We start from the raw sequence: 25,133 nt of genomic DNA, 5'->3' as shown, positions 1-25,133 counted from the left end.
TTCTCTTTACCTCCTCCTTCTCCTAGCTTCCTAGCTAATCTTACAGCAGCGTGAATGATGTGCAGGGCCCTTGTGTCCTCGGGGCACTGACCCCCCGACCCCCCTCCACATCTCTCATCCCAGCTGCTGTCTGTCTTTCTACTGCACTTAATTGGCTCACCCACTCATTGATGGTTGCACTTATGTTATCTCCTATCAGCACTTACCCTGAGCACTTCTCCATGAGCACCAAAGCACCTTATCCGTCACCCCTCTGCACTTGCACGTTCTGAACACTCACAAGGCATAGTAGGTTTATCTCCCCTTCCCTCTATTCTCAATATTTGTTTGTACTATTAATGCAATTATTTATACTTGCTGTAATTCATTGTCTACCTTCCCCTGACCCCACCTTGTTTGCCATGCGGGTGCTTTGAAACAGCTTTGCTAATTGTATAAGCCTGTAATAAGTGACCAATAAATAAAAGTGCCCGATACACCCCTTATCTGTAGTGCTGGTTGTCTTTGCCCTTTTTTTGTGATAAAACGTTAATGCCAGGGCTTTCCCTGCCTACACTAAATACAGCCACCTAACCATTTTTTCTGGCCTTAATAACACACCAATTCCCAGAGACGGTTCAGGAGGCTTTATTGTTTCAATTACAAATAGGGGCACTAATTGCTATCCCTCTCCAACTTGTCTGTAAGTGGGAATACCCTCCCTAGCCTAGGTGTCCTTAACCCCCGCGATAATTACTATTAATCAGTAAATCCTACTATCTAAAAATCTACCTGTCTGTAGGTGATAGCCTAAAGGCAAACACCTTTCCTATCTAGCCTTTCCCAAGGAACAATCAGGGTGACACCCTATCTGGGATCCCGGTTTGATTGTGCTCTCCAATCGCTGTGGGCACTCACTGATCTTCCTTTACCTTCTACACCTTTCCCTACTGTTCCACGCTCTCGTTCTCTGCTTCACTACTCTCCTCCCTTCCTGGCCTACTTTCCTTCTCCTGCTCTCTCTTTCTGGCTATTGTCTGTCCCTCTGCTGATATTGCTCGCTCTCCGATCTTCCTCTCGCTACATTCTACCTCCATCCTCCGTTCTTCCTACTACTCTCCTCACCTACACTGTTACTGCTCTCCCACTACTAATCTCCTATCTCCACACCACCACTATTTTCCCCTCTCCCCGCCACCACTACTCTCCCCTCCCCCCACTACTACTCTCCCACACCTTTTACTCTCCCATCTCAACCCCACTACTACTCTCCCCTCTAGCAATTCTCATTCATGCTCCTTTCACAGCCACTTACACCACAGTGCCATATTCTCTCACCATCTAGTACCTTACCTTTACCACAAATCGCCTCCATGATCCTCTCCACAGTCCCTCCTCTTTCGGGTCTTATCCTCAGCCTTCTTTTGCAAGTGATACTTCCTCACTGCTTCCCCAGGCCAATCGCCCCCTGTAATGCCCACGTGGGAGATGTCACAATCAGGCAAATACATTAAAAAAAGGCTAAGCGTTGCCCCTTTCTCTTGCGGGGGTCTGCTGGCCTCTGACAAGGACGGCTTGCACTGGCAAATGTCTGAGTTTGTGTGTTTATTATTGGGCTTTCAGCGTTCTTTATGAACTGCTCCACTGCTAGTTTATAGGTGAGCAGGTCTTTGTTTGAGAATGGTCTGCAGCGGTCCATGATGACGTTAGACTTGATTGCCTGTGCTGTGATGCATAGCAGCTCTTCAGTTTCCAATTATGGAGCGCTGTGGACAGGCATTTCACTGAAGGCTCCAGTGGTCTTCTGTGTTGTTGGTTTTCCTTCAGGAATGCTGGTACAGGTAGTTGTCAACAAAAAACAGAAAAGGGCTGGCCAGTATCTTGCCATAATGATATGGGGCGATTTAATAGTGGTACCAGTAACCAAACTCCTGAGACAGGAAGTATACCCACTGCCACCTTCTCCCTCTTGGGTAGGACTGCCTCTAGCTTCCATCCGTTAGGCCTCCCACCTCAGACTGAGATGGGTCCCCATTCCCTCTTGATAAGGCCATGGTACTCGCCCTGTCACAAGAGGTTAATTGCTAATGGAGGTGAGTGGAGCTCAGTGAGTCAGGGGAAGCGATCGCAGGGTAGAATGGGCTCTTTTGGGCATGCTGAAACCAAAAAGGAAAAGTATTGTAAAATAACTCATAGGCGGTAGGTCATACAAAAGGGAGGGTTGGAAGCAAAAGAAAGGGTTACTGGAGTGAAATCACAAGTCAGCAAAAGAGCTTTTAGCCTCTATGAAACATGGGATATTTTGTGGAAATGAGGTAAGGGTGTATGCTATTTTCCAACACATCCAGTATCCAGAACAATATAATGGCGCCTGCCATGGAGTCTACACCTGGAGCTACTTCATAGATGCAAAATCTGTGGGAAGAGCATTACGAAGGTAAGTACTGTGTTCTTTATTGCATGTGTTAGTTGTTCCTGCAGATGGGTGATGGGACTTGGGAGGCGATGGAAGCCGAGAACCAACAAGCTCTATGTGATGCAGGTCCCAGAGGAGGTATCTAGAGGATTTCTCAGGCTTCCCAGTCTATATCCTACCTCAGGGAAAACCCCAACATCAGGACCCCCAATGTCCAAAAGTATGCCAACCTACAAAGCCCCCAGACCGGTCAGGATCTAGATTCCAGAGGTCATCAGCACCCTCAGGGAACAAGGAGGGGAGTAGTGAAGATCCCACTGCCCAAGCCTGGGAAGAGGTCAGGGAAAGCCAGTGGCACCCCACAAATCTGGGAAACATATGGCATCAAGCTCAGCTAAAGTGCGAACGGAAGCAGAGCAGCATAATCTATGGACAGCGAACATGTGAATCAAAGATGACCGCCCTGCATATTGAAACCTCCTACCACAGGGCCTGGCCCCAATACACATACAAAATGGAATTGGCTAGTGGTTTTGTAGATCAGCAGTGAGTCACCCAATCTCACTCCAAAATAAAACCCCAGCTGAAAGTAATTAGACAATCACCATATCAGCGGCTCGACGCCCAGAATTGTAAAAGGGGGCAAGTGTTTTGTCAATGTGAGGGACTCAGGAGTTCGAGGGTATGGAGCTGGTGGGGTCTGGGAGAAGTGGAATTGAGGTGAAGAAGGGTAAGGGTATCTCTAGGAAAAGATTTGAAGGTGGGAGAGAAGCAATACCAGGCGATAAGAACAGCAGAAGGAAAAGAGTTGGAGGGGGGTGAGAGCGAACATCAGGAGGAGGAGGCAACTAGAAGGTGATAAAGAGGCGGAGAGCCAGTGGCTATGATCAAGAGTTGCGGGAGAAATGAGACCAAGAAGGAGGTGAAGGTGAACACTTGAGATAAGAAAGTAGTAGAGGTTGCTAAGAAGGGGGAAATACCCAGGTCAAGGGCTAATAAGCTGGCCAAGTGGCTATTTATTTGATTTAATCATTTCTTATTTATTGTGCATTTGTAGGGCACTTATACATCAATAATTTGTGTTTCAAAGCACCCAAAGGGCAAAGGGAAGGGAACATGGGAACAAAGGCAAATAGAATAAACTGATGAAGAGGAAATGGGAGGTCCTACTATGCCTTGTGAGCATTCAGAACATGCAAGTGCAGGGAGAGAGAAAAGGGGCAGGGAAGGGGGTAAGTGCTAGAAGTTACACAGAAGAAAGTGCCAAGGAGTCAGTAATGTGCAACAGTAAGTGCCTGGCAGAGATCGCTTAGTACAGAGTGATCACCTGCCAGTAATAAGTGCAGGCCTGTGAGAACACAAGCCAGTGCGAGCCCAAAAGGCAAGTGCTGGGATGGGTAGAAGGCTGAGGGCGATTGGGCAAAAGGCCAGGACCCAGAAGGACACATAAGGTCTCAAGCCACCAATCTCAGCGACTGTGTGGTATTAGCATGGGAGTTAGAGGGGGAAGGAGGTGATGAGGAAAGCCTTGAGGAGCTCCGGCTCAAGATGGAGAGGAAGGGGGAGGCTGTTCCAGAGGAGGCTGCCACTAGAGGAGAAAGATCTGCCACCAGTTTGCTGCTTAGAAAAGCGCATTACACGCAGAGAGTTGGAGCCGGAGGAGTGTAAAGATCTGGAAAGAAGGTATTTGGTGAGAGCCAGTTGTAGCTATATTGGTTCTCGGCTCCAGACAGCCGTATGAATAATACAGAGGTATTTGAATGTTATCCTTGCAGCAAACGGGAGCCAGTGGAGGGATTTTGGGGCTGGAGCGATACGGTCCCTGGGCATGAGGCCAAGGAGAAATCTTTCAGCCCTATTCTGGACAAGCTGGAGGGGGCGGAGAGAGGAAGGGGGTAGATTGAGGAAGAGGCTGTTGCATTAGTCTAGCCTAGAGAGTACAAGAGCTTTACAGACATTGAGCTTCTGGGGAAAATAAGAATGGAAGGATACCTCTGAGGAGGTGGAGTAGAAAATGGGCCTTCTTGGCAAGGTCCAAGATGTGAGGGAGGTAGGACCAGATGGGAGAATGGAGAGGGAGAGAGTGGACGCTGTGCTTGAGGGGTGAAGGTGGATGTTACTTAAGTACTACTTAAGGGCAATGGGGACACCAGATCACTCACCCCGCCTCTTCCCCCTTCCCCCTACCTCAAATCCTACACCGTAACTCCCTTCACCTACCCCTTCCTCTACCCTCCCCCCTCTTGTAAATAGTTGTACTTATTGTTCTAATATCCTGTTCATGTTTGTAAATATGCTTCTCTCACTTTTGTACCTGTTGTTATATTGTAAAGCACTTTGGCTTAAAGCGCTATATAAATTCAATAAACATAAACATGTTGAAGTCACCCAGTAGAAGGAGTTTAGAAGAAGATGATAGTAGAGAGGAGGAGAAATCAGCCCTTTTAGAGAGGAACAGGGCGATCGAGCCAGGTGGCCTATAGATAGTGGTAATGGTCAGGGAGGAGGTAGGAGAGATGACCAGCTTGTAGACCAGGCTCTCGAAAGTGGAGTATGGCTCGGTGGATACGAGGGAAGCAGGGGCCCACTCAGGGAAGATCAGGGCAACCCCACCAGCAGAATGGTGAGGGCGAGGCTTAGAGATGATCTTGTAGTCATCAGGGAGAAGGGAGTAAAAAGCAGTCACTGAGCTGGCATTGATCCACATCTCGGTAAGAGCAAGGATATCGAGGTCAATGTCTTCAAGGAGGAGGCAGATGTCAGCAGAGTGCTTGATAGCAGAGTGAGCATTAAGCATGGCTAGATGAAGCAGGTCTCTACCTTTGAAGGTTTTCCAAGGAGGGGAATAGGGGTGTGATACACTAGTTGAAGAATGGGAAGAGGGACAGAGAGAGAGAGAGGAGGAAGTAATAGCCGGCGCAAGAAGGAAGTTAATGAGGGATGGCAGGTGCTGGTCAAAGAGGAGGAGGTTGGTTTGAGGACCCTGAGCCATGATGTGCCATTGCGATAGACATTAATGATACACCTGGATGATAAGACACCCGCCAAAAGTACTTCCCATCTGGTGCCACCATTTATGGGCGAGGATAGGAAGGGAGAGAGAGTAGAGATAAGATGAGGGTCCAGAGATCTGGAGAGGGGACAGAAAAGAGGTCATCAGTGACCATATGTCTGGAAGTTGCACTGGCATAGGTGTCTGCAATGGGTAGACTAGAGTTGGTGGCCAGGAACTTTTTTTAATTTTTTTTTTTTTAATATTTTCCTTCCAGACTTTGTGAGAGAAGGAGGATAGGTGATAGTAAAGCTAGGCGAGATAGTGAATGCCATAGGGGTGTTGGAGAGATAAGGATGGAGGATAGAAGGAGAGACTGCACAGCACAAGCACAAACTTACCAGATGGCCGAGTAGACGAAAAATAGAGCAAACAGAAACAGTAGAAACACTTAAGTACAAAATTGGGGGTGTAGAGTTGTAAAAACACACTTAGATTCGAAATTGCCCAAACAGCACACAGATGCAGAAAAATAAAGGAGGTATAAAAGGCATAGGCGAAACAGCAGAAAATAGGCTCATGGCACTGCTTGATTCAACATTGGTGATTTATTGTATAGACATCAGGTTTTCATACTCACAGGTGCTCTACAATGGGATGACAAGGCTCCAGATGAGTCACAAGTTCTTATAGTAGCCAGCTGGGGAGCTGTCCCATGAGGTGGGAGGTGGGAAAGCGTGAGGTGCTGCACAGAGAGGAGATGGACAGGTCCTCCTAGGCCTGGACAGACACAGACAGCGGCCTTTAGGAGTGGGCCTTTGGTGGGGGCCGGTGTTTGCCTGGTGGCTCTCTGATTGGCTTAGTTGTGATGAAGGGCTTCAGCCAATCAAAGCAGCATCAGGCTGCACACCGAAACACCCCAGTGCCATTGTATGGAACGGCCATTTTGGAGTAGTAAAAATCCCCAGTAAGGAGGTATGGCCCACATGGGCTTAACAAAGTTCTTCATGTAGACACCCACATTTTGGTAGCTTGTGAAAAAAGGCAAAAGGTCCAAGTGCTGCAAAAGGTTGTTGCAGGGCCTGTGATCAGCACCACTGGCGGTGAACGTGATAACCCCCTGAGCCCACTGCAATCTTGGCCACAAAACAAACTTATTCCGAAGGCCCATAGAACCAGGGCTTGTGGCAACTGCACATCAAGAGAAAAACAAAATCCTGACAAGGTCTACACAAGCAAATCATCCTGCCCACTAGAGTCATGAACGTAGTGTTGGAACACTTGAAACCCAGAGGACTGTGTGGGACCTGTTTTAAATCATCTTTTTATGACAGAGAATGACTAGTCTCTGGTTCTCCAGAAACCCTGGTTTGCCTTTGTTGGTGCTTATCATCAAGTTTATGTTCTACCCAATCCCTTAGGTTTTCTGTTTAGTAAACAACCTTCAACCATGAGACCTTGGCTTTAAGTTGTCTGTTGATCTCTCAGTTGTGACATTAATGGTGAAATGTGGTAAACCTAGCTTTTTTTGAGTTTGCTAATGTAGAGGAAGAGGAGACCAAGTAAGTGAACGTACCAAAAGTGCTATGAAACCTACTCTGTTTTTTGAGGATGATTGATAATGTTCTCGGACAGAGAAATGGCTTGAAATTTCATGTTACCTCTTTGTTAATCTTCATTTGGTCACTGACACTACTTGAGCCAATCCTAGCACACCAATAACCTTTAAATAAATAGTTGTCAGATTCATGAATGTTTACAATGTACCTTTTTCTGGATATTGATACTCGTTTGGGCTTTTTTCCATTTTTAGGGATTCCTGCCAGAAAACAAGTTCAACCGCATTTTAACTGAGCCAGTTCTTCATGAAGTGGGACAGAGAAGAAGAGGACGGCACCCAAGAAGTGAATACACAAAAACATCACGGGTCATGCCAGACACCTCATCAGGAATGTCACCCTTGTTCATGAATGGGCTGATTGCTGGGATGGACCTAGTGGGACTGCAGAACATGAGAAACATGCAAGGCATATCTTTAGCCGGACTAGTTGGTTTTCCTACTGGATTTGCAGCAGTGTCTTCAAGGGAAGATGTAAAAAACTCCCTGAATATGATTCCCATGATGCTGCCGAGCATGGCAACTGTACCACAGATGTTTGGTATTGGAGGGCTTCTAAGCCCACCTATGACATCCACTTGTACCTCAACAGTCCCAACCTCAACAAGCACAACAACATGTAGTATTTCACATCCTGATGAGGCTATTGAGGACAATCAAAGTAGCCAAGACTCTAAAAAAGATTCTTCTAATGGCAAACGTGCTCCTACTACATTTTCTGGTCATTCGGAACCTACAGTAACTACAAGCAATACTGTAGCTTTTAACCCATTTCTTATGCCGGGCATGTCCCATAGTTTACTCTATCCTTCTATGTTTTTTTCTCATGGTATTGGCATGTCTCTGCCTGCGATGCAGCATTCCCGTTCCCTGAACTCTGAAGCAGCCAGACTGGAAAATCAGAGGAGAAGGAAGAAGAAAGTGAAGGCGCAAAGTCTTAATGCTAGGCCAGAAACTGCAGTGCTGACTGAAAACACTGACCAAGAGAAAGGCACTGCCAGTGGTCAGAACTGTACCGATTCTACTACCCCTTCCTCAAGGGAAAAAGAAACTGGTGTAGAAGCTGATGAGAATGATGTCAATGAAACACAAAATCTGAACTTTTAGAACCTTTGTTTCAAAAAAGACGTGACCTGTAAGTTTCTTATCCAATGAATATTTTCCCTTACTTTAGCCTCATCATGTTCTGTTCTCTTGATCACATTCTACACAAGCACCTATATGAGACCTAACATGTTCACATTTGTTAGTAGTTGCAGGGTCTCTAGCATTTTGTAAGTTAAAAGTAGTGTTGTCTACTGTGGGAGGTTCAGAGTTCCTGTTATGTTATCTAGTTGTCCATTGTTGCAAAACGTGCAGTTTTGTCCTTTGTATTCACTTATGCCTCTGCGCTCCCCAAGATTAAAAAAGAAACTCTGAAGTAATGTCTCATTTACTAAAGCCGGTCACAGCAAATACTGTCGATTCATCTGCTTGTGCGAATATTTTGCTTTCGAAATGAGTGGCATTGACTTTCGGGTAATAAGCACATCTTTGAAAGTGCAAATGTGGATTTTTATTTGAAAGGTATTTCCATATTTTTATCATGATTACTAGTGCAGTATAACAGTCAACACTGTAATCCAAATTATTGAAAGTGCATATTTTTCATTTTAAACATAAGGTGGTAGTGTTCTTTTATCCTGCCGTTTGATGTTGTTTCTAGGACAACTAAGAGTGATGTCAATATTCTCTGAATATTGTTTTATATTTTTCTAAAAATGGTGTCCTGTTTCTCACTGGCCTTTTTAAGTTCAGTCATCCACATATATCAAGAAAACAATGGGCACGCACCATAAGGTTTTTTGTTTTGTTATTAACATGTGTTCATACCAAGATATTTCGGCGGATTGGAAAGTGTTCAGTTCCCCTTTTGGGCCGTTAAACCATTTTAAGCACTACCTTCCCAGCCACAATTTGTCCACTCCATTTCAAATGTTGTATATAAACATGAGAAGTTGCACATGTTTTGTATTATCTGAAGCAAGCTTTTGTACATGGTATATATTGGTATGGGGTGTGAACAAGTTAAGTATGGGCGTTTCAACAGATTGTTTTCCTTTACAAGGGTCTCTCTGAAGTCAGAATTCCTATGGAGAGTGCCAGTACTTTAGTGATGGCATCACGCAAGTTTAAAATACTGCTTCCCGTTATGTCTAGTGGTTTCAGGCATAGTTGTAGTAGACACTGCAAGTCATACAAAACAGGCTGGATTATGAATATTCATAAGCTGGAGTTGGCACATTGCATGCTACTTCTTTCAGACCTGACCTTTTCACTTAATTTGTGAGCAGGCAACAGACAGGAGTTAAATGCAGTGTGCCTTTGTTATGTGTGAGCCTGTAACAGTTGGCAGATGTGTTTCTCACCTAGCAGCTGTGGCTAGTGCCCTGTTAGAATCTGTGAAAATATCTAGGTAATGCATGTCCATTTTTCACCTGGCTTTTCCGTTTCAGTGCCAAATTGCACTTCCTAGTGCTGACCTTATTGTCTCTCCAGCAGTGCTCAGAGGTTGGGGCAGACCATTCTTAACCCCAAAACAGCCAGAGCAGACATTGTCCACTCTTTCTAGTTCTATTCGATGGATTCAAACCTCATTTTGTTGCTCCATGCTCTGCAAATGATATAATAAAGCCCAGGCAACCTCTCTCTGTGTACTTGTGTGGTGGCAACTGCTTTATAATGCGTTACTGCTAGTCTTATTCCCCCTAGGCGTAGTCCCTAGAAATAAGGTGATTCTCATCTTTTAGTCAGACAAAATTTAATCTAGATTATAGCCTTCATTAGTCCCAAAAGTGGTTTGATGTATAACAAAGGACCAACAGAACTCACAAGACTGAAGTACAGCCAAACAGCTTTTTCAAGAAAACTCAGTAGGTTGGGTTGGTAGAACACATGCAGGCCCTAGGATGTCTACTATAACTAAAAAGGGAACAGTTATTCTGGATGGCTAACTCCCAGTGTGGAAAGAACTCTCAGCTAAAAGCCAAGCGGCTTATGTTTCCCTGTTATAGGGATAGTCTACCTAAGAAACACAAACTATCAGGAAAGCAGAGCAGTCCGGATGGACAATAAAGTGCAAAGGATGTAAGCAGAGACTAACTAGAGACTATTTGAATCTCATGGAATCCCTGCTCTAGTATATGGTCTTCACAATCAAGCACCTGTTTACAGCTCCCAGCCTGCTTCTTGAGGATCTACATTAAAACATCAAAAATATCTCTGCGAATCCCATAACATCGTTGTTATTCTTTTAACTAATTTTGCTGCAAGTATATGATGGGGCAGAACCCCCCCCCGCCCCGCACAGGCAGTACCCCCTCCCCACACCCGCCCCACCTTAATTAAGACCCAAACCCCACCCTCCATCTATAATTACGGTGAAATGCATTAAAATAAAATCCCATGTTATGGATTCGCAGTAATATGATTCAATGTTTTGGTACGATATCCTTCTTGACTTTTCCTTCCGGCAAATGTTTCCTGCCCCTTACCATGGGTCATTGTCAAGCTGATAAATGTTAACCCACCAGCCCGCGTTGGCATTCAGGGCCAAATAGAATAGCTCTTTCTTGGTTCTACTATCATTTTTTGTCTCCTGCCAGAATCGACATGTACTTCTCAGTAGGCTTCTGCTTCTCACTGGTTCTCTGCCAGTGTCTGGGGTAAATCCCTAAGGAAGCTTTCAGGTTTCTCCCTCGATCCCTGGGCCTTGTTATCCCCCTGAGTCGATGTCTCTCTCAGCTCTCTTACTGTGTAACAGATAAGGTGCCCTTATTACCATATAGGTATTTTGTGCCCTGATCTGTACAGTCTCTCCAGCCTCCTGGCTCCACTTTCTTCTCGGCTCTCCTGGTCACATCTGCACTCCTTCCTTTTTTTCTTCTAGGCTCAGGAAACACTCTTTTTATATTGCCTGGGTTAGGTGTCTACAACCTGACTGACTAGATTGATCAGGTTTTTCCTTGTAGTTATCTGTTTGGGTGTGCACTTTGTAGTTCAGAACTCGGCTGGATGGTTTAAAAAGTCCGATTGCCATTTTGAATTCATGCCATGTGCTTTTGGTGTGTGTTTGGTGCACAGCCCTCTCGCTTCCTGGTGTGTTGCCCTCTTTGCAAGTAAAGGTATTTAAGAATAGGGAATTTTTAATTCCTGGGCCCTGCCGGCTTCCCTTTTCCTCTGGAATTCCGAGTTGGTGGTTTCCATGTGATTGAATGGGTAGATAATTGTATTATATTTGAATGGTCATTTTTATCATGCTTAATGCTAGACTTCTGCAGCTTCTATGCACCACAGAGGGAATCAAATTCATGTTGCATGCATGGGTTTGTTCCTGAGGCGAGTGCGTTATCCCTGAGCTATCCTCATGGTTTGTATGTATAAGCACAGCTACTGAATTTTGGTGGGGAGGGGATGCACTGTGCTGTTGTGCTGTTCTGAGCGTGCGAGGTGTGCGGTAATGCTTCTGTGGGAGGCATGTGTGGCTTCCCCTCTGGTTTATGTTTGGTATACCACGCCTGGGGGAGGAGACCAGAGGTTCTTTTTTTTTCTTCTATTGGCATTTTCATAGTGGGTTGCTGCTCAATAGTGGAGTTATGGGAATGGGGTTTGTCCCTGCAGTCTGACTGAGTCTTGCAATGTGTAGGGTGTGTGAAACGACTCTGAGGGATCCACCATTTACCGCCTCCAGATAACTCTCCACTAAACTTGTGGGCATCCCATGCCCCCAAAGTCCCTCTTGACTATATATGAGCTCCAAGTAATGTTAGTTTGTCACAGATGTAATGACTGTGATTATTAAGAGTAGGACAAGGAGTAATGCTGATTACTGGTAAGTAATCGTGACATTGCCACCACATCTCTCTTTCTCGCCCCAGAACAAAGAAATTAGGAGTACAAAAGCTGGGCCAAATGGCCTTTGATATAATGGCCGTACACTATAGAACTATATCTACTACGTGGCCCAACAAACCAAGGATTTAATGGATGGTCTATAAGCATGTGCTGGAAAGGCAAAGGTGTTGCCCATGATGCTGCAAATCCCCTGGTGCATCTCCCATGAATCTCCCTAGGGTCCTGAGCCAAACAATTTGGAGGAGCAATCATTTCCCTAATCCACTTTTTCAACATCACCGTTGGAAGTTTCTGGCCATGACCTTCATCCACAATAGTCGCACAAAGGCGGCCTGATTTCCCAAAAGCATTCGATCTATCCAGGTTTCTCAAAACTGTTCTCCCCACACCAAAATATATTGTTCTTCTGAGCATAGAGAAGAGAGAATAACAATAAAATACCCTTTTTAAATTTAAGAATGGTAGATTGAACCTTCGTCCTAAAAACCGAGCCTGGCCTCTATCGGTTCCTCTTGTATTACCATTGGAAAGGATTCCCTGAATAGAGCAGCTCCCATTTCCTCCCAAGAAACAGTCTAAAACTTAACATCAACGGAATTGAAAGGTGCAAAAAGATGAGATTTAAAGCTACCAACATGATGGAAAATAGCAAACAAGAACTACATGCCCGATATCACAGGGATGGGTATCCACAGTCAAGTGAAAAAAGGCATGGCTCTGTGATCAAGGGAAAGGTTAAAAAAAGAAAACACAAAACACTATGAGAGTAGCTGGAAATATGAAGCCAGAAAACAATATTATGTAGTGGAAAATAGAAGATGAATTGTTTTATGCTGCCCAAAAACAAGCAGATCAGGATGGGTGGAAAAGGCTTGCCGATGATGTAAGAAGAGGAGAGCCTTGTAGTCATAGCAAGAGAGCAGTCTGTTGAAGGTGGAAAAAAATGTGCTTCCACTAATGAAAAAAGCTGAACGAATGAAGACGAAAACAGAAAGATACATTTTGACCACATAATGACCCAACAAAGTAAACTACGAAACATAACCAGGACAAATACAACATTCTATTAGTGCCAAAAGCAGGGTATTCCAGAAGTTATTTAGAAAAAACCGTGTCAATCACAAGAGATTCTTAGCCAAAATGAAGATCCAACAACTGGTCAGAATGTACAGGTCGTAGTCACAATAGAAACTAACAGGACCTAAGAAAGAATTCCATCAAAGCACTAAAACAAGTCTATATACTCGTTGTGGAGCTTCTCTCATCAAACACGGCGGCTTATATACCAAAAGAAGAGGAGGCTTAGTATGCACCTAAGTCAATAACTCACTGTTTGTGAAATGTAGCTTCGAATATTGTTTGCTTGCATCTCCCTTTTGTTGCCAATAGCGGACCATACCCACATCCCTGCAGCCAGGAGAAGAGCTGGGAACTCGTAGACTTTGCTTGCAGGGAATGTAAGCTTGTCCAAGCATCGTCAAAAACAGCTCTGAACTAACATATATTAACACCCAAAGTGAGAGCGCAGTTGCAAAGGGAGAAGAGCAGACTGCAGCAGATACACCCATATGGCCTTATGACATGACTGCACGGTTAGATGACAGTTGTGAAAATACATAACTATTATTACACCAAGGAAATCACCAGCATCAACTCTTAACGCCCTCCCCCCCGATCTTAAATAACATCTTTGGAATCAACAAAAAGTTGGGAAATGCCTAAGACAATTCATTTAGCCGCTGCAAAGCTAATGTGTCTATCCCAGGCTTGATGATCTGAGATCCTTGATCAGTGCCTCTGGAGCAATTACCTATCTAAGAGGCAGTCCGTCTGATGCTCAGTTCCCAAAACACTTCCTCCTAAATGTAAGCAGGGATTTGTCACTTACTGGCCATAACACTTGTTAAACTGTTTTGAAGTGACAAACAATGGTCTGTATCTTCACGACAACACTCTGCCAGCGCATAGAGGAAAAGGTGCCTGGCAGGTGGCCTAGGAAGAGGAAAATTCTTTGATTAAAAAAACTGATACTCAAGGGAATGTAGCAGCACTTGTGTGAATAAGGCAACCTTAAGTCAGTGCAGGTTCTAAACCAAAGCCACACAGTCAAGACAATAAGAGGGCTTTGGAAGAGATCTAGAACAATGGCCGCCTTTGATACTTCCACACTTTATGGAGGCTGTTCTTTCTGCAAATGGATACACTACAGTATTTTGAGGTTCTGACTTAAGAGTTATTCACTCAACATAACACCTATATTTTATCATTGACCACGTTGAAAGCTGTGTTCCACCTTCAGCTTTTAAAACAATTTGAAACTATCCTCATAATGAAGCTGTTCTATTGCAGTGAATCACGCGTTGAGGACACTGTTTTTACTACTATGAGAACAATTTGATTTCAAAACTTTGTGTTTATTTGATTCGTCCACATTCAGCAGAGGCATACGGTCTGATTATGAACCACATTTAACTCTGTATTGGTTATGTCTTTGGATAATAATCCATGGGTAACACAAGAGAAATATGCTTTAAAAAAAATATGACTTCTGCCTTTGTTTTCAACACTCTAAAGAAAGTGCAAGATAAACTCAACCCGCTATTTCCTTATCTCCATGTTGAGGACACCAAAATCATTGTCTCTGAATTTAGTGAACTGGGATAGTTCACAAGTTAAGTGTTCGCCTCTCTTATGGGGCTGGCTTGTACTTTGCAAGTTTGAAACCTGAGAAAAGGCTGACTCATGCTTCCAAGGTCCAAAGAAATCTGTACTATTAAACGGGATAAGAATACTTGTTATGATGCTTGGAAGAGGAGAAATCTGGTATGGAGCACCATATTTCTTGCCTTACTCTTGCGTCATCTAGTGTGGTGACAGAGGGGGACCAGGGACATCCCCAAGCTAGTGCATAATGGACCTTGGGCGTTATGGGGCGGTCCCCTGGTGACCCTCAAGTGCACCTGTTATTGGGCAGGGGACAGTCACTTGCTGGATACATATACCAATGGTCTTTTCAGGGTATTGCAAAGAGGCTCGTGACCTGAGGCAGCTAAGCATTCACCCTCCCTTAGACTTATGAATGTTGTAAAGTACAGGGTCCGGCTTCACCAGAGACAATAGTAATTATTTGGATGCACTTTCGACACTTACCAGTGGTCCTGCTGCCGACCCAGATCTGCTGCGGTCAGCGGATGCTGTGTTTGTGTGGACAGGTACGAACAGGCAATCCAAGTTGGCAGACCGGATTTAGAAAGCTACATTCCAACCACCAACATAAATCCGATATACTATCAGACACACCTGATTGAAAAGCAGACCTGAAGCCAGACCATTATCAGGGGCCCAACTGTTAGAATGCACATGTGCACCCATCACATAATTGCCAAAATGGGGCTGTGCCCAAAGAGCATACAAAATCTGTCTCAAAACACAATGATATGGCCATTTGTCAAGTGTAAGATTTGTGCTTTGGAGGACAGTTGGTTCCTAGTCACCTGCATTGAAAAAATTGTGCGACTACATGTACCAGAATCCTTAGAGTCTTTAATGAGAATTAACCAGACATACCTGAAAAGGAAAAGGAAAACCTCCTCACTGATGATTGATAATTGTCAAGAAAACGTTTGGAGGAGAAGACTAACTGTTGCTTTAGCAGGTAAATCTGACTGGGAACCAGAGTGCGCGCCGCATCTCAATTTTTCTACATTTGGAGAATGAGGTTGTGACAAGCATTTGGAGCAAATTGGCAGTTTTTGAAGCAGGCTATGAGAGAGTTTGAAGATACAAGGGAGGGAAGAGGAGGCGGCTGGAGACGAGAGTAAAAGCAAGATCATCAGGAGGAAGTTGGAAGGCATCAGGAGCAGATGCCATTAGAATACCATAAGGAGGTTCAAGTGGATTATCAGGCGAAGGTGGGTTTAGAATATCAGGAGTAGGTGCCAGAGGATATCCAGGTGGAAGAATGAGGACACACTGGCCCAAGGCAGGGATTAGGGGTGAGATCCTGATTTGAGGTGGTTAAAAGTACAGTGGGAGGAAGAGCAGGACCAGAGAAGGGGCAGGGAAGTTGTGGAAAGATTGTGAAGTCAGAACCCTATGCAAGGGAGTTTATAGGACCCTCTTAGCCTCTCCTGTGGAAATTGAATAAAGCAAACCCAGTTGGCACCTTCTTCCAGTCAAGGAGAAGCTCCAATGGTAACTACAACTCATGGCAGAGACACAGTGGCTTCTACAGGAGCTACACTGTGAACCAGAGTTGTTTGTATCCCACCATCAACAAGAAACCAGCATAAAGAAACTTTGCAACAGTACCTCAGCAACTGGATTAACAATACTTTAAAGTAATTGCCCCTGTTTTTCTATTTTGCATCTGCTGCACATTTATACAATATTATGTGGCTCACTTGTAAACCACACCCTTACTTGCACCTCCAACTACTCCTCTGCATAGCCACAGTAAGCATGCTTGGAATTTGTATCTTTTGTTTGCATATTTTCATTAAGCTGGTGAAGGCTGGCATTATTCGACCTGGTGGATCATACCATTTTGATACCCAGGTTGAAGGAGGTAGCAAACTTCTCCAACAGGGCATCCTTGTGGCTCTCATCATTCCTTAGTGATAGGGAATGTAGGGTCTTCTCAGGAGAGGCAGATTCTCCCCCTATAACTTAAAAATTCGGTGTGCCTCAGGGGGCTTGTCTCTCGCCCTGTGTATACAACATTTTTACTGTTCCATTGTTTAAATACCTTTCTTCTCAGAGGAACCCACTATTGGGGAATAGATCATGAGTATCCTCCTGCCAGGCAATGATCGGCACAACCTATTAGTGTGGAATGAAGGGCACCGCTATTTCATAACTTGTGCAGTCAATGTTCCTCAACCCATCGTCTGACATAGATGCTTGCCAGGCCTCCTGGAATGTTTGCAGGAACCCTTAATCATATGTAGTTGTTTCCCGACTGAGCCCATCAAAATCTGGAATGCTGATCTTTTGCTAAGGGTATGTTATGTTAAAGGATATTTATAGCGCGTACTATCACCACCAGAGTGGTCCTCTGGCGGATCTGAACGCTAAGAGGGTAGGATCGGGTGTAGCAGGATAAAGGCAGAGCAAGATTTGTGATGTTCTGTTGGTAGCTTCAGTTTGGTTATCACCGTTCCCTGAGCATGGGTGCAGTTTCCAGATCTGTGGGCTTCCATGTGCTGTTGTGCGACACTGTGTGGTTTGTTTTGTTGTTGCAGTGTTTTGAAGTGCTTGCGGTTTGCGGTGCAGGAGAGTGGTTGTGTTTATTTTAGGGTTTAAGAGGTGTGTGCCAAGAGTTGAGGTTTTAGCAGATGGGTTAGTGGGTCATCTCATTCTTTCGGCATCTGTGTTGTGTGACTTTGGCCTTGCTGTCTGCTGGAACATTCCCCTGTGGTTCATTCGCCTGGTGCTGCGCGAGGCGGTGGCCTATCTCTGAGACTGTCTAGTGATCGGTGGGCGGGACAGCTGGTCGGGGCCTCCCCTCTCCAGGGTTAAGATTGCTAAGGTTAGAGGTTGCTCTTTGGTCGTTAGAGGGCTCTGTCTAGCATCGTCTCCATGAGCTCCTAGAGCGTGGTCCCCTCTCTATGAATTCTAAGCGCTCCCTGTCCTGTCAGGTGTTAGTTTAATGCTCCTTTATCTCTATCAACAGTCCCTGTCCCTTTCCTGGCAAGGGGGTTTTGCCTGGGAGCGAGCAGTGAGCCGTGTATTTTATTTTTGTAGTTGTTTTTTTAATTTACCTTTTTTTTCAGTTGTTTCCTTCTGGTTCTGTGATGATGAGTCAGGTTTTGAGTAGTTTCCTGAATTTTAGGTGGTCCATTTCGTAGGTCTTTGGGGATGGTGTTCTGAGTTTTTGCTGCCAGGTGAGAGAAGGAGGACCCCCCTAGCGTTTTCCTTTTGTAAGGTTTTGGTTCTAGGCGGATGTCGTTGCTTGATCTGAGTGTTCTTGTCGGTTGGTGAATCGTTATTTTCTTTTGTAGGAATTCTGCTCCTTGGCCGTGGTATGGATATGTCCTTACTGGCTGTGCCAAAGGTCTGACTCTTACTGGCCCTCTCTGCTGAACACTAGTATCTGCCAGTCTTAGTACCAGTTCACAAAAACAATCACATTTGAATAAAGTAGACGACAAATTTGGCTTGGAAATCATGTTTACGGTCTTTGAACCCTGTAGGCCCTCATGCAGCTGATACCAGTTATGTTACACTCCTTGGAACAGTGTGTTTAAAGGCTGCATTCTTCTGGCTTTTTCTGTATCCCACCACCAGTCCTGTAGTTGAATATGCTTTCTAGCTGCATTTTTCTAGCTTTTTCTGTATCCCGCCACCAGTCCTGTAGTTGAATATGCTTTCTAGCTGCATTCTTTGCCGCAGATGCAATTGGCAAGGCCAGGACTACATCAAAGGCCAAACTCGAGAAGTTCAGCTTTCATCCCTGTGCCTTCCAAAGAAAACTGATTTCTTTGCCTTCTTCCACTGCTCGTAATATCGTTGGCTCTAAAATCTGCCACCAGCGATTAAGATATGCTAGCTGTATTTTCACTTGGAATAAGAGGATGCTGTCAATAGGGCTTGTGCAACACCTATTGCACACGTGCACCAACCAGATTCATTGGATTGAAATCCTCTGCCGTGACCTATCATGCTGTATAATAGAGAGCCAGTCTGCGCCATATCTGGCAGTATGTCCTATAATCGCAGATACAGCTTTGTCATTACCAAAGAAAGAGAACATTTTGGGGTATTTCCACTACAAAACAAAACCACTTTTTGAAAATCATGTATATAAGAGAGCCCCCTTTTCAACTATTTGCCTACCATAGCTTTGAAACTGGGATACAGGAACATCTGGAGCCAGATACCCCTTGTTCTCCATCACTATGGCCAACTTGGCATAGCATTTCCACATTGCCATAATTGCACTGGGGCTCTGCTTCCAAAAAAAGGGAGGTTGGGCGCTGATGAAAAATAGGACACTGTTTGAGAGTCCTCCAGATCTTACCTAGTACAGATTCTTCAATCACATCCTCTTCAAGGATTTTTCCCAAGGGTGTCCCTATCAATGGAATTATTCCTCTGCTCATCCTTTGTGTAGTGTTTCCTGGCTGAATTTGAGAATGCCTCTGGTTCCTCTTTTTCAATCAGTCAGGTAATTGCCACAATCCTTTGCTGTCACGCACACGTTGCCTGTTCCACAAACCCTGCCATATGAAATTTGAGCGATCAGCTTAATTGCCTTTGATCGCCCCGAAATGTGCAACCCACCATTTACACTGCGCTTGCTTGGGACATGCTCCCGGGGGAGGAATGTGTTGTAAGACTGCTCAGCATTTCACCTGAAAGCCCTAAGCCCTCAACTGTGAGCAATCTTGGTATATCCTGGGCTTTACTAAATACAGTCCCCTCTCAACCAGTCACCCTTACCCAGTAGGCTCCCAAGGAATTTGGTTTCCAAAACATTTTGTATCCCCAAAACAGCCCTCGCTTGCCCAGCAGGCAGAACTCGGGAGATAAAATACTAGCATTTGCCCAAGGCCAGTAGGGAACCATTTTCAACAAGGGACGCCCTTCTTTTCTGATGGAGACCAAAACAAGCTCAATCCAGGATCACACCTACTTTTGTCAAGCAGGCAGAGCTGCAGGCCAGAAACTGGATTTTTAGTATGAGTCAATAGTGCTTTTGTCAATACGGTGGGATCTACTTACTCTGTAAAAACGTTGATGAGAGATGTAGTGGTAATAGTACTCATTTTGTGTAAGGGGCAGTGGGGATAGAAGAATGATCATGCTGCCGTGTCAGTGCAGCGGCTACGTATGTACAGGACCTTCTTAAGGTAGACTGAACAATTCCTTCAGTTATGATGATGCTGGATGGGTTGAGCTGTGAGATGTAGCTTGCCGGTCTAGGTAGTTTCACAGTGTAGAGTGAAATGGGTAAATCATTTTTGTAGAGAATGGGCGGGGGCAGGAGGCTAAATCAAATCTCCTTTAAAATGTATTGTACTGGAGAGATTTTTTGTGAAGATCCCAAAATAAAATGTTGATTATTTTGACTAAAATCATTATACAATTAGATGTGAAAACCTCCAAATGAGTGTCACCTGAGAGTTCTCACACTATTACCTCTGAGAGAAGGGACAGCATGGATTATGCTAGCATCCATTTTAACTGAGTTAGGCTAGTGGTAGCTACTCTCAGCTCATTCAAGTTATAATGAAGTCCATATGAGGTTTTGCATTTTGATCCAGCTCAAAGTATGTATATAAACACATTCCAACAAATAAAAAAACTATTGGTCACAATCATCACTGCTGTAAATCGACAATTTTGTGAGTAGATATTAAAGGAAAATAATACAATGTTTTTCCATAGTGCTTTATGGTTGATTCCTCCCGCTTGTAAGTGCTATAATAACAGGTGTTATTACCCATTGTCATGTTACTCCGTTCATCGACCTCTTGATGCATGCGTCGGCCCTGCTAGGATTAAAGCTGCGGTAGATAGTTGCCTCACCGAGAGATCTTCTGGTGAGCCATTGAAAAGATGATCAGTTTTGAGCTACGCTCCCTTGGGTGAACTGTGTGACAGAACTTACTTTTGAGCTAGGGAGGTGGAGGTGTGGCAGGTAGAGAGGGAGGCAGCATGCCTTCATGACCAATGCCTATGCATTGATAATAATTGTACGAATGCTCAATTGAATAAGGTGGTGCTATGCTAGTTTTACAGCAATATTTTTATATAATTTTTCTATCTTGATTTTCCAGTGTCTGTGGAATTCCATATTAATTGAATTTCTTTTTTTTAAGTCAACTTTTTTTGTGTCTGTTTCGGTAGCATATATATAAAGAAGTGCCCCAAATATTCCAGACCTGCTGCTTTGAACAATAATGAAACATTGATCATTTAGTGTGAAGTTTGAAGCGCTCGTGCACAAGTGACAAAACAGTCACCATGTGAGCATGCACCCCTAAAAGTATCCGGAATGCCATTACATTACATTTATTCTTAACACATCTTGAATATATGTCCTTCTGTTACTCCAATCCAAGCACTCGGTGGATCCGACTATAATGTTGGATGGTTGTATGGTATTGTTAATGTTTTATTCCTAACTGTTTACTTTTTTTCCATGCAGTAAATAGTTAAAATTTATATTTTGAAAGAAGGAAAATATATATGTTTTACATGGCTCGGTGCATAGGGCAATTTAACCTCATAGTTCAATTTTCCCTTCAATGCTAAATTTGCAGGTATTTCTGTAACGGTTTTGCCAGCACCTTCAGTGTGTACATGTTGATGTCTTGAATCGGAAAAGATGGATGCCCTAAGATCATGCTGCACTACCAAAATTATTCACAGAAGTATTTCCACTTTTTTGCTCTAAATTGGATTCTGTTTTCAGTTTCATCCACTGTCCTATTCTAAATTGAATCTACCACTAAGTCTGCTTCAATTTTATTCTGGCTTCCCAATCCCCATATTTAAAGCCGTCTTCATAGAAGGCTGACCTCAGATGCTGGTGCTGTTGTTTTCCTGCAAACTTCATTCGCGTGATGTATGCAAGGTCTCTGAAACCAAACATGGTTGTGTTGCGGCTTGCTTTGTGCCACATGCTTCAACCTCTTGACAGTTGCTTTTGAATGCATGAGTTGTTATGGCAGTGGCTAATCTTGCCAATCCTCTGCACCTCTGCTTTTTCTTATATCTCTCTTTGTTCATCTGTTTTATCCCGCTTCCAATTCGCTAGACCTTGTTATTCTTTCATGTTTTACTTACATCCAAGCATGTTATTGCTGCAGCTGTTTTGTTTCATAACTCTTTATCTTCCTGTTTGTATCACTCTTATTTACGCAGCTGATCTAGATGTGTAAATGTTGCTTGCTTTCTCGTATCCTCTTCTTTGTTCATTTATGCTGCTTTGTTCTATTACTGTTCTTTCTGACTTTTCTTGTTTCAAATGCATGAATCTGTGCATATTTACTGTTCACGGTTGGAGACCTAAAGCAACTACAACCGTAGTGCAGTTTTGTGGACGCATACTGGTCAACCAATAGTACACCATTTGTTTGTCGTGTATTTCTGTTTTTTTGTTTGTCTTTTTGTTGCAGACTTGCTAAGTTGTGAAAAGGTCCAAATGTTTTGATATTCACTTGTGCTTTATTTATGCTGCACTGTCTTTATACATTCTGACATTTTAATTACGTCCATGTCCAGAACAGTTTTTCAAAGAAATAGTTAAACAGAATTCATATTTTCATGTATCATGTTCCCCCTTCCTTTCTCGGGGAGTGAAAAAATGCTCATTTTGAGCGTATGATTTCATTTTAAGTAAAATATGATTGTACCTGTTACTTTATAACTCTCTAAAACGATTCTCTGACGATGCTGCTAGTTCGACCGAATTAATAGGCTGTTCTCGTAGGCCTCTCTTTTGGTTATTTTCAGCTGTTACATTCAAAACGAGTATAATTCATTTATGGAAAAAGGCACTTGAATTGTTTTACCACATACGTTTCTTTTGACAATAGAAAACATGCACATACATTAAGTCTTTAAAATACCAATGCTTCACACATCTCGAAAGCCTAAGTGCAATGTGAATCTTCTGTTTGGTTCCAAACAATGTGTTTTCGATCTTTTGCGTTTATTTGATTTGAGATGTTTCATGCAAGGCAATTGGTTGCCTACAGTCATCTGTATCATCCAAAGCTTCTTTATTTGTTTCGAATGTGTGTCAGAATTGCCATCCCTACTTGTGTTAACATGCCCAGTGTGCGCGAAAGCAAAGTTACTGTATGGATATTACCATAATCATTTTCCTGCTTGAAAAGCCACTGTAGAGATGAGACAAAATGGTGGGACCCACTGCAAAAATAAAAGCACTACAAATCTGTGTGTGTACGTTTCTGTGTACACTTTTGTCTTCGTTATTCGCAAACTGTCTATGCTGTGGGACATGTGTTCTTAAAGGATCTTTGCCGATCTGTGAATGTGCAACCCGAATACGCATTGCACTTGATTGTGACTTACTTCTGTGCAGAGGAAAATGCAGATCTGTGTCACCCTCTGTATTCCCATACGCAGAGTTGTTTACCATGCTCGTACACCATTCTTCAACTGAGAGTCCTGAGATCTCCATTATGAGGGCCTTTGTAAGTTGTACATCTATACCCATTAATTCACTAGTTACAAATACCCCTCAACATCTGATCCTCACCCGGCATGGTTCCAATGAGCGTGGTTTACCTCCCACATCCCCCTGACATCCCACTCTTGCTCATCAGGGCGGGACGCTCGAGGGAGTTGTAAATAGCTTTGCAATTTCCAGAAAAGGGCTCCATCTCTCTGAAGAAAACAAACCCACACATTTTTCAAGCGAAAAAAGGCTGACCAGCCAGAATCTGTTTTTTTTACTACCAGCAAGCTATCTATTTTCCTGTCTAGCAGGTGAGATGCACCAAATGTCTTAATGGGGGAAAGTGTTGATTTGGGGCCTAGCACAGAAGGGTCATAATGCTTGCCTGTCTGTGCAGTGGCTAAGAGTGCAGAGGGACCTTTTGGGGGTAGATATAGTAATAAAGGGCTGAACAGTATGGCGCAAGAGGGGTATGGCTTGCTGGCCTAGGTAGTGACCAGTATGCTACACACCTAAAATGACTTCTTGACTTATAGCTTCATAAACAGCCCTGAAATCCTGTTTGTTTATATCCTTTTTGCGAATTGTTAAAAGCTGCACTCGAGCAGAACGACAGGCCAACTGGAGGGCTCTGATTGTGAGCCCGCAGATAACAGACCACCAGAGGAATGGTACATATTGGCCTGAGCAATGACGATTCCCTGCGTCACCGAGTCCACCTTGTGACTGCCTGGGATGGCATTTCAGAGGCCTGTGAAGCTAGGTGGAGAGAAAGCAGAGGGCCATCTTACCAGTTTCTGGGGTTTGGGGCCCTCTTTGGAAAACCCATGTCCTTCTCCCACCTACCTTGAAACCCATGTTGCCCCCTGCCCTGCCAAATCTGAAAAATGAAGTATTGCATAACTTTTGTCAAATTCCACAGATACTTGTCTAAGCTTTAAATGGATTATCTAGTTTTTAATCGAATATAAACATTGCACATCTCTGTGACCTGTTTCCTCAAGAGGACGCTGTATTAAGGACATTTTCACGTAGTTCTTTTTTTGGTCTACTTCTGTTAAAGAACAGGGAATGCTGCATTCTTGGGAGCAGTGACTGACTTCAGGCAATATCTGTGAGGTATGAAATGTATGCTACGGATATACCATAAGCCATTCGTAAATGTCCTGTGCCGTAACAGGCTCCCCACCTCAATTATTTTAGAACGCATTAGTTGTCCTCACCCTGAAAGCACCAAACACCATTAAAGCTGCCAAAAAGCCTGATTAAGACCGTAACTGCTTAATTTGAGCCTTGCTGCTTTACACCGCGCCAGGACACCTCTGTTTGGGTGCAAGTGCTGAGAGCAGTATTATGTTGAAAAGGCACACAAAGCATGTGACTGTGGCAATAATAGTTTTGGACTGGCACTTTTGCGATGAACCCCAGACGTCGGTAGCTTGTGTGTGACCTTTTCACTCTGGTAACAGATGATCCTATTCTGTGAATATTTTGCTGTGGTCGCAGTGTGCATCAGCGTTAGCACTGTGTCTCCCGAGCTGCCATTATAACTGCAATAAGCTCAAAACCTGCACTTGGAAAATTAGAGACCAGGAACCAGAAAGGAGCCCTCCTGTGTTCCCCCAGTGGTTCTTTACCTGTAGAATTGCACATAAAATGATGTGTGCCTCGTTTCATTAATCTCCATGAGAACTGTAGGTCAGCTCTCCTTCATTCAGTGCGACTCTGGAAGGTGCCGTTTATAAGCTTTTAGGTGCCTGGAATAATGCAAATTGGCTTGTAAACCAAAGTTCCCATTTTCAGGGTGTGTGTAGATCTTAATGCAGAATGCCTCGCCAGTGTGTTTCTTTTGAAAATGTAAACCGAAGTTGCACCACTATAAATAAAGGCCCAACATCTGCTGGGGACCTGGAGTGCAAATGTGTGTAAATTAGCATTTTACCCATAAAACGAATACAAAGGTTTGCTTGCGTTCTAAAGCGAACCACGCTTACAGATGGAAGTGGTGTATGGTGTTAGACTCCCAGTACTGGAGACCACTACTTACTATATGCAACTCAAGTGCTTGCGTTTATGCTCC

The 25,133-nt window shown here is 43.9% G+C and overlaps 1 protein-coding gene across 4 annotated transcripts in view; it reads left to right on the top strand.

Moving 5' to 3' along the window:
• CHD6 (chromodomain helicase DNA binding protein 6) overlaps nt 1-22,810 on the top strand; it is a 2,307,824-nt gene extending 2,285,014 nt beyond the window's left edge. For all 4 annotated transcript variants that reach the window (XM_069652122.1, XM_069652123.1, XM_069652121.1 and 1 more), the window contains one exon: nt 7,201-22,810. In XM_069652122.1, the coding sequence (XP_069508223.1) occupies nt 7,201-8,112 (912 nt within the window). In that variant the 3' untranslated portion in view covers nt 8,113-22,810. The remainder of the gene's footprint in view (nt 1-7,200) is intronic.
• Nucleotides 22,811-25,133: the final 2,323 nt, after the last annotated feature.

Source organism: Ambystoma mexicanum, chromosome 3p (genome assembly GCF_040938575.1).
Source record: "Ambystoma mexicanum isolate Mex_15411 chromosome 3p, UKY_AmexF1_1, whole genome shotgun sequence".
Taxonomy (NCBI): domain Eukaryota; kingdom Metazoa; phylum Chordata; class Amphibia; order Caudata; family Ambystomatidae; genus Ambystoma; species Ambystoma mexicanum.
This window is presented reverse-complemented; position numbering and strand designations above follow the sequence as displayed.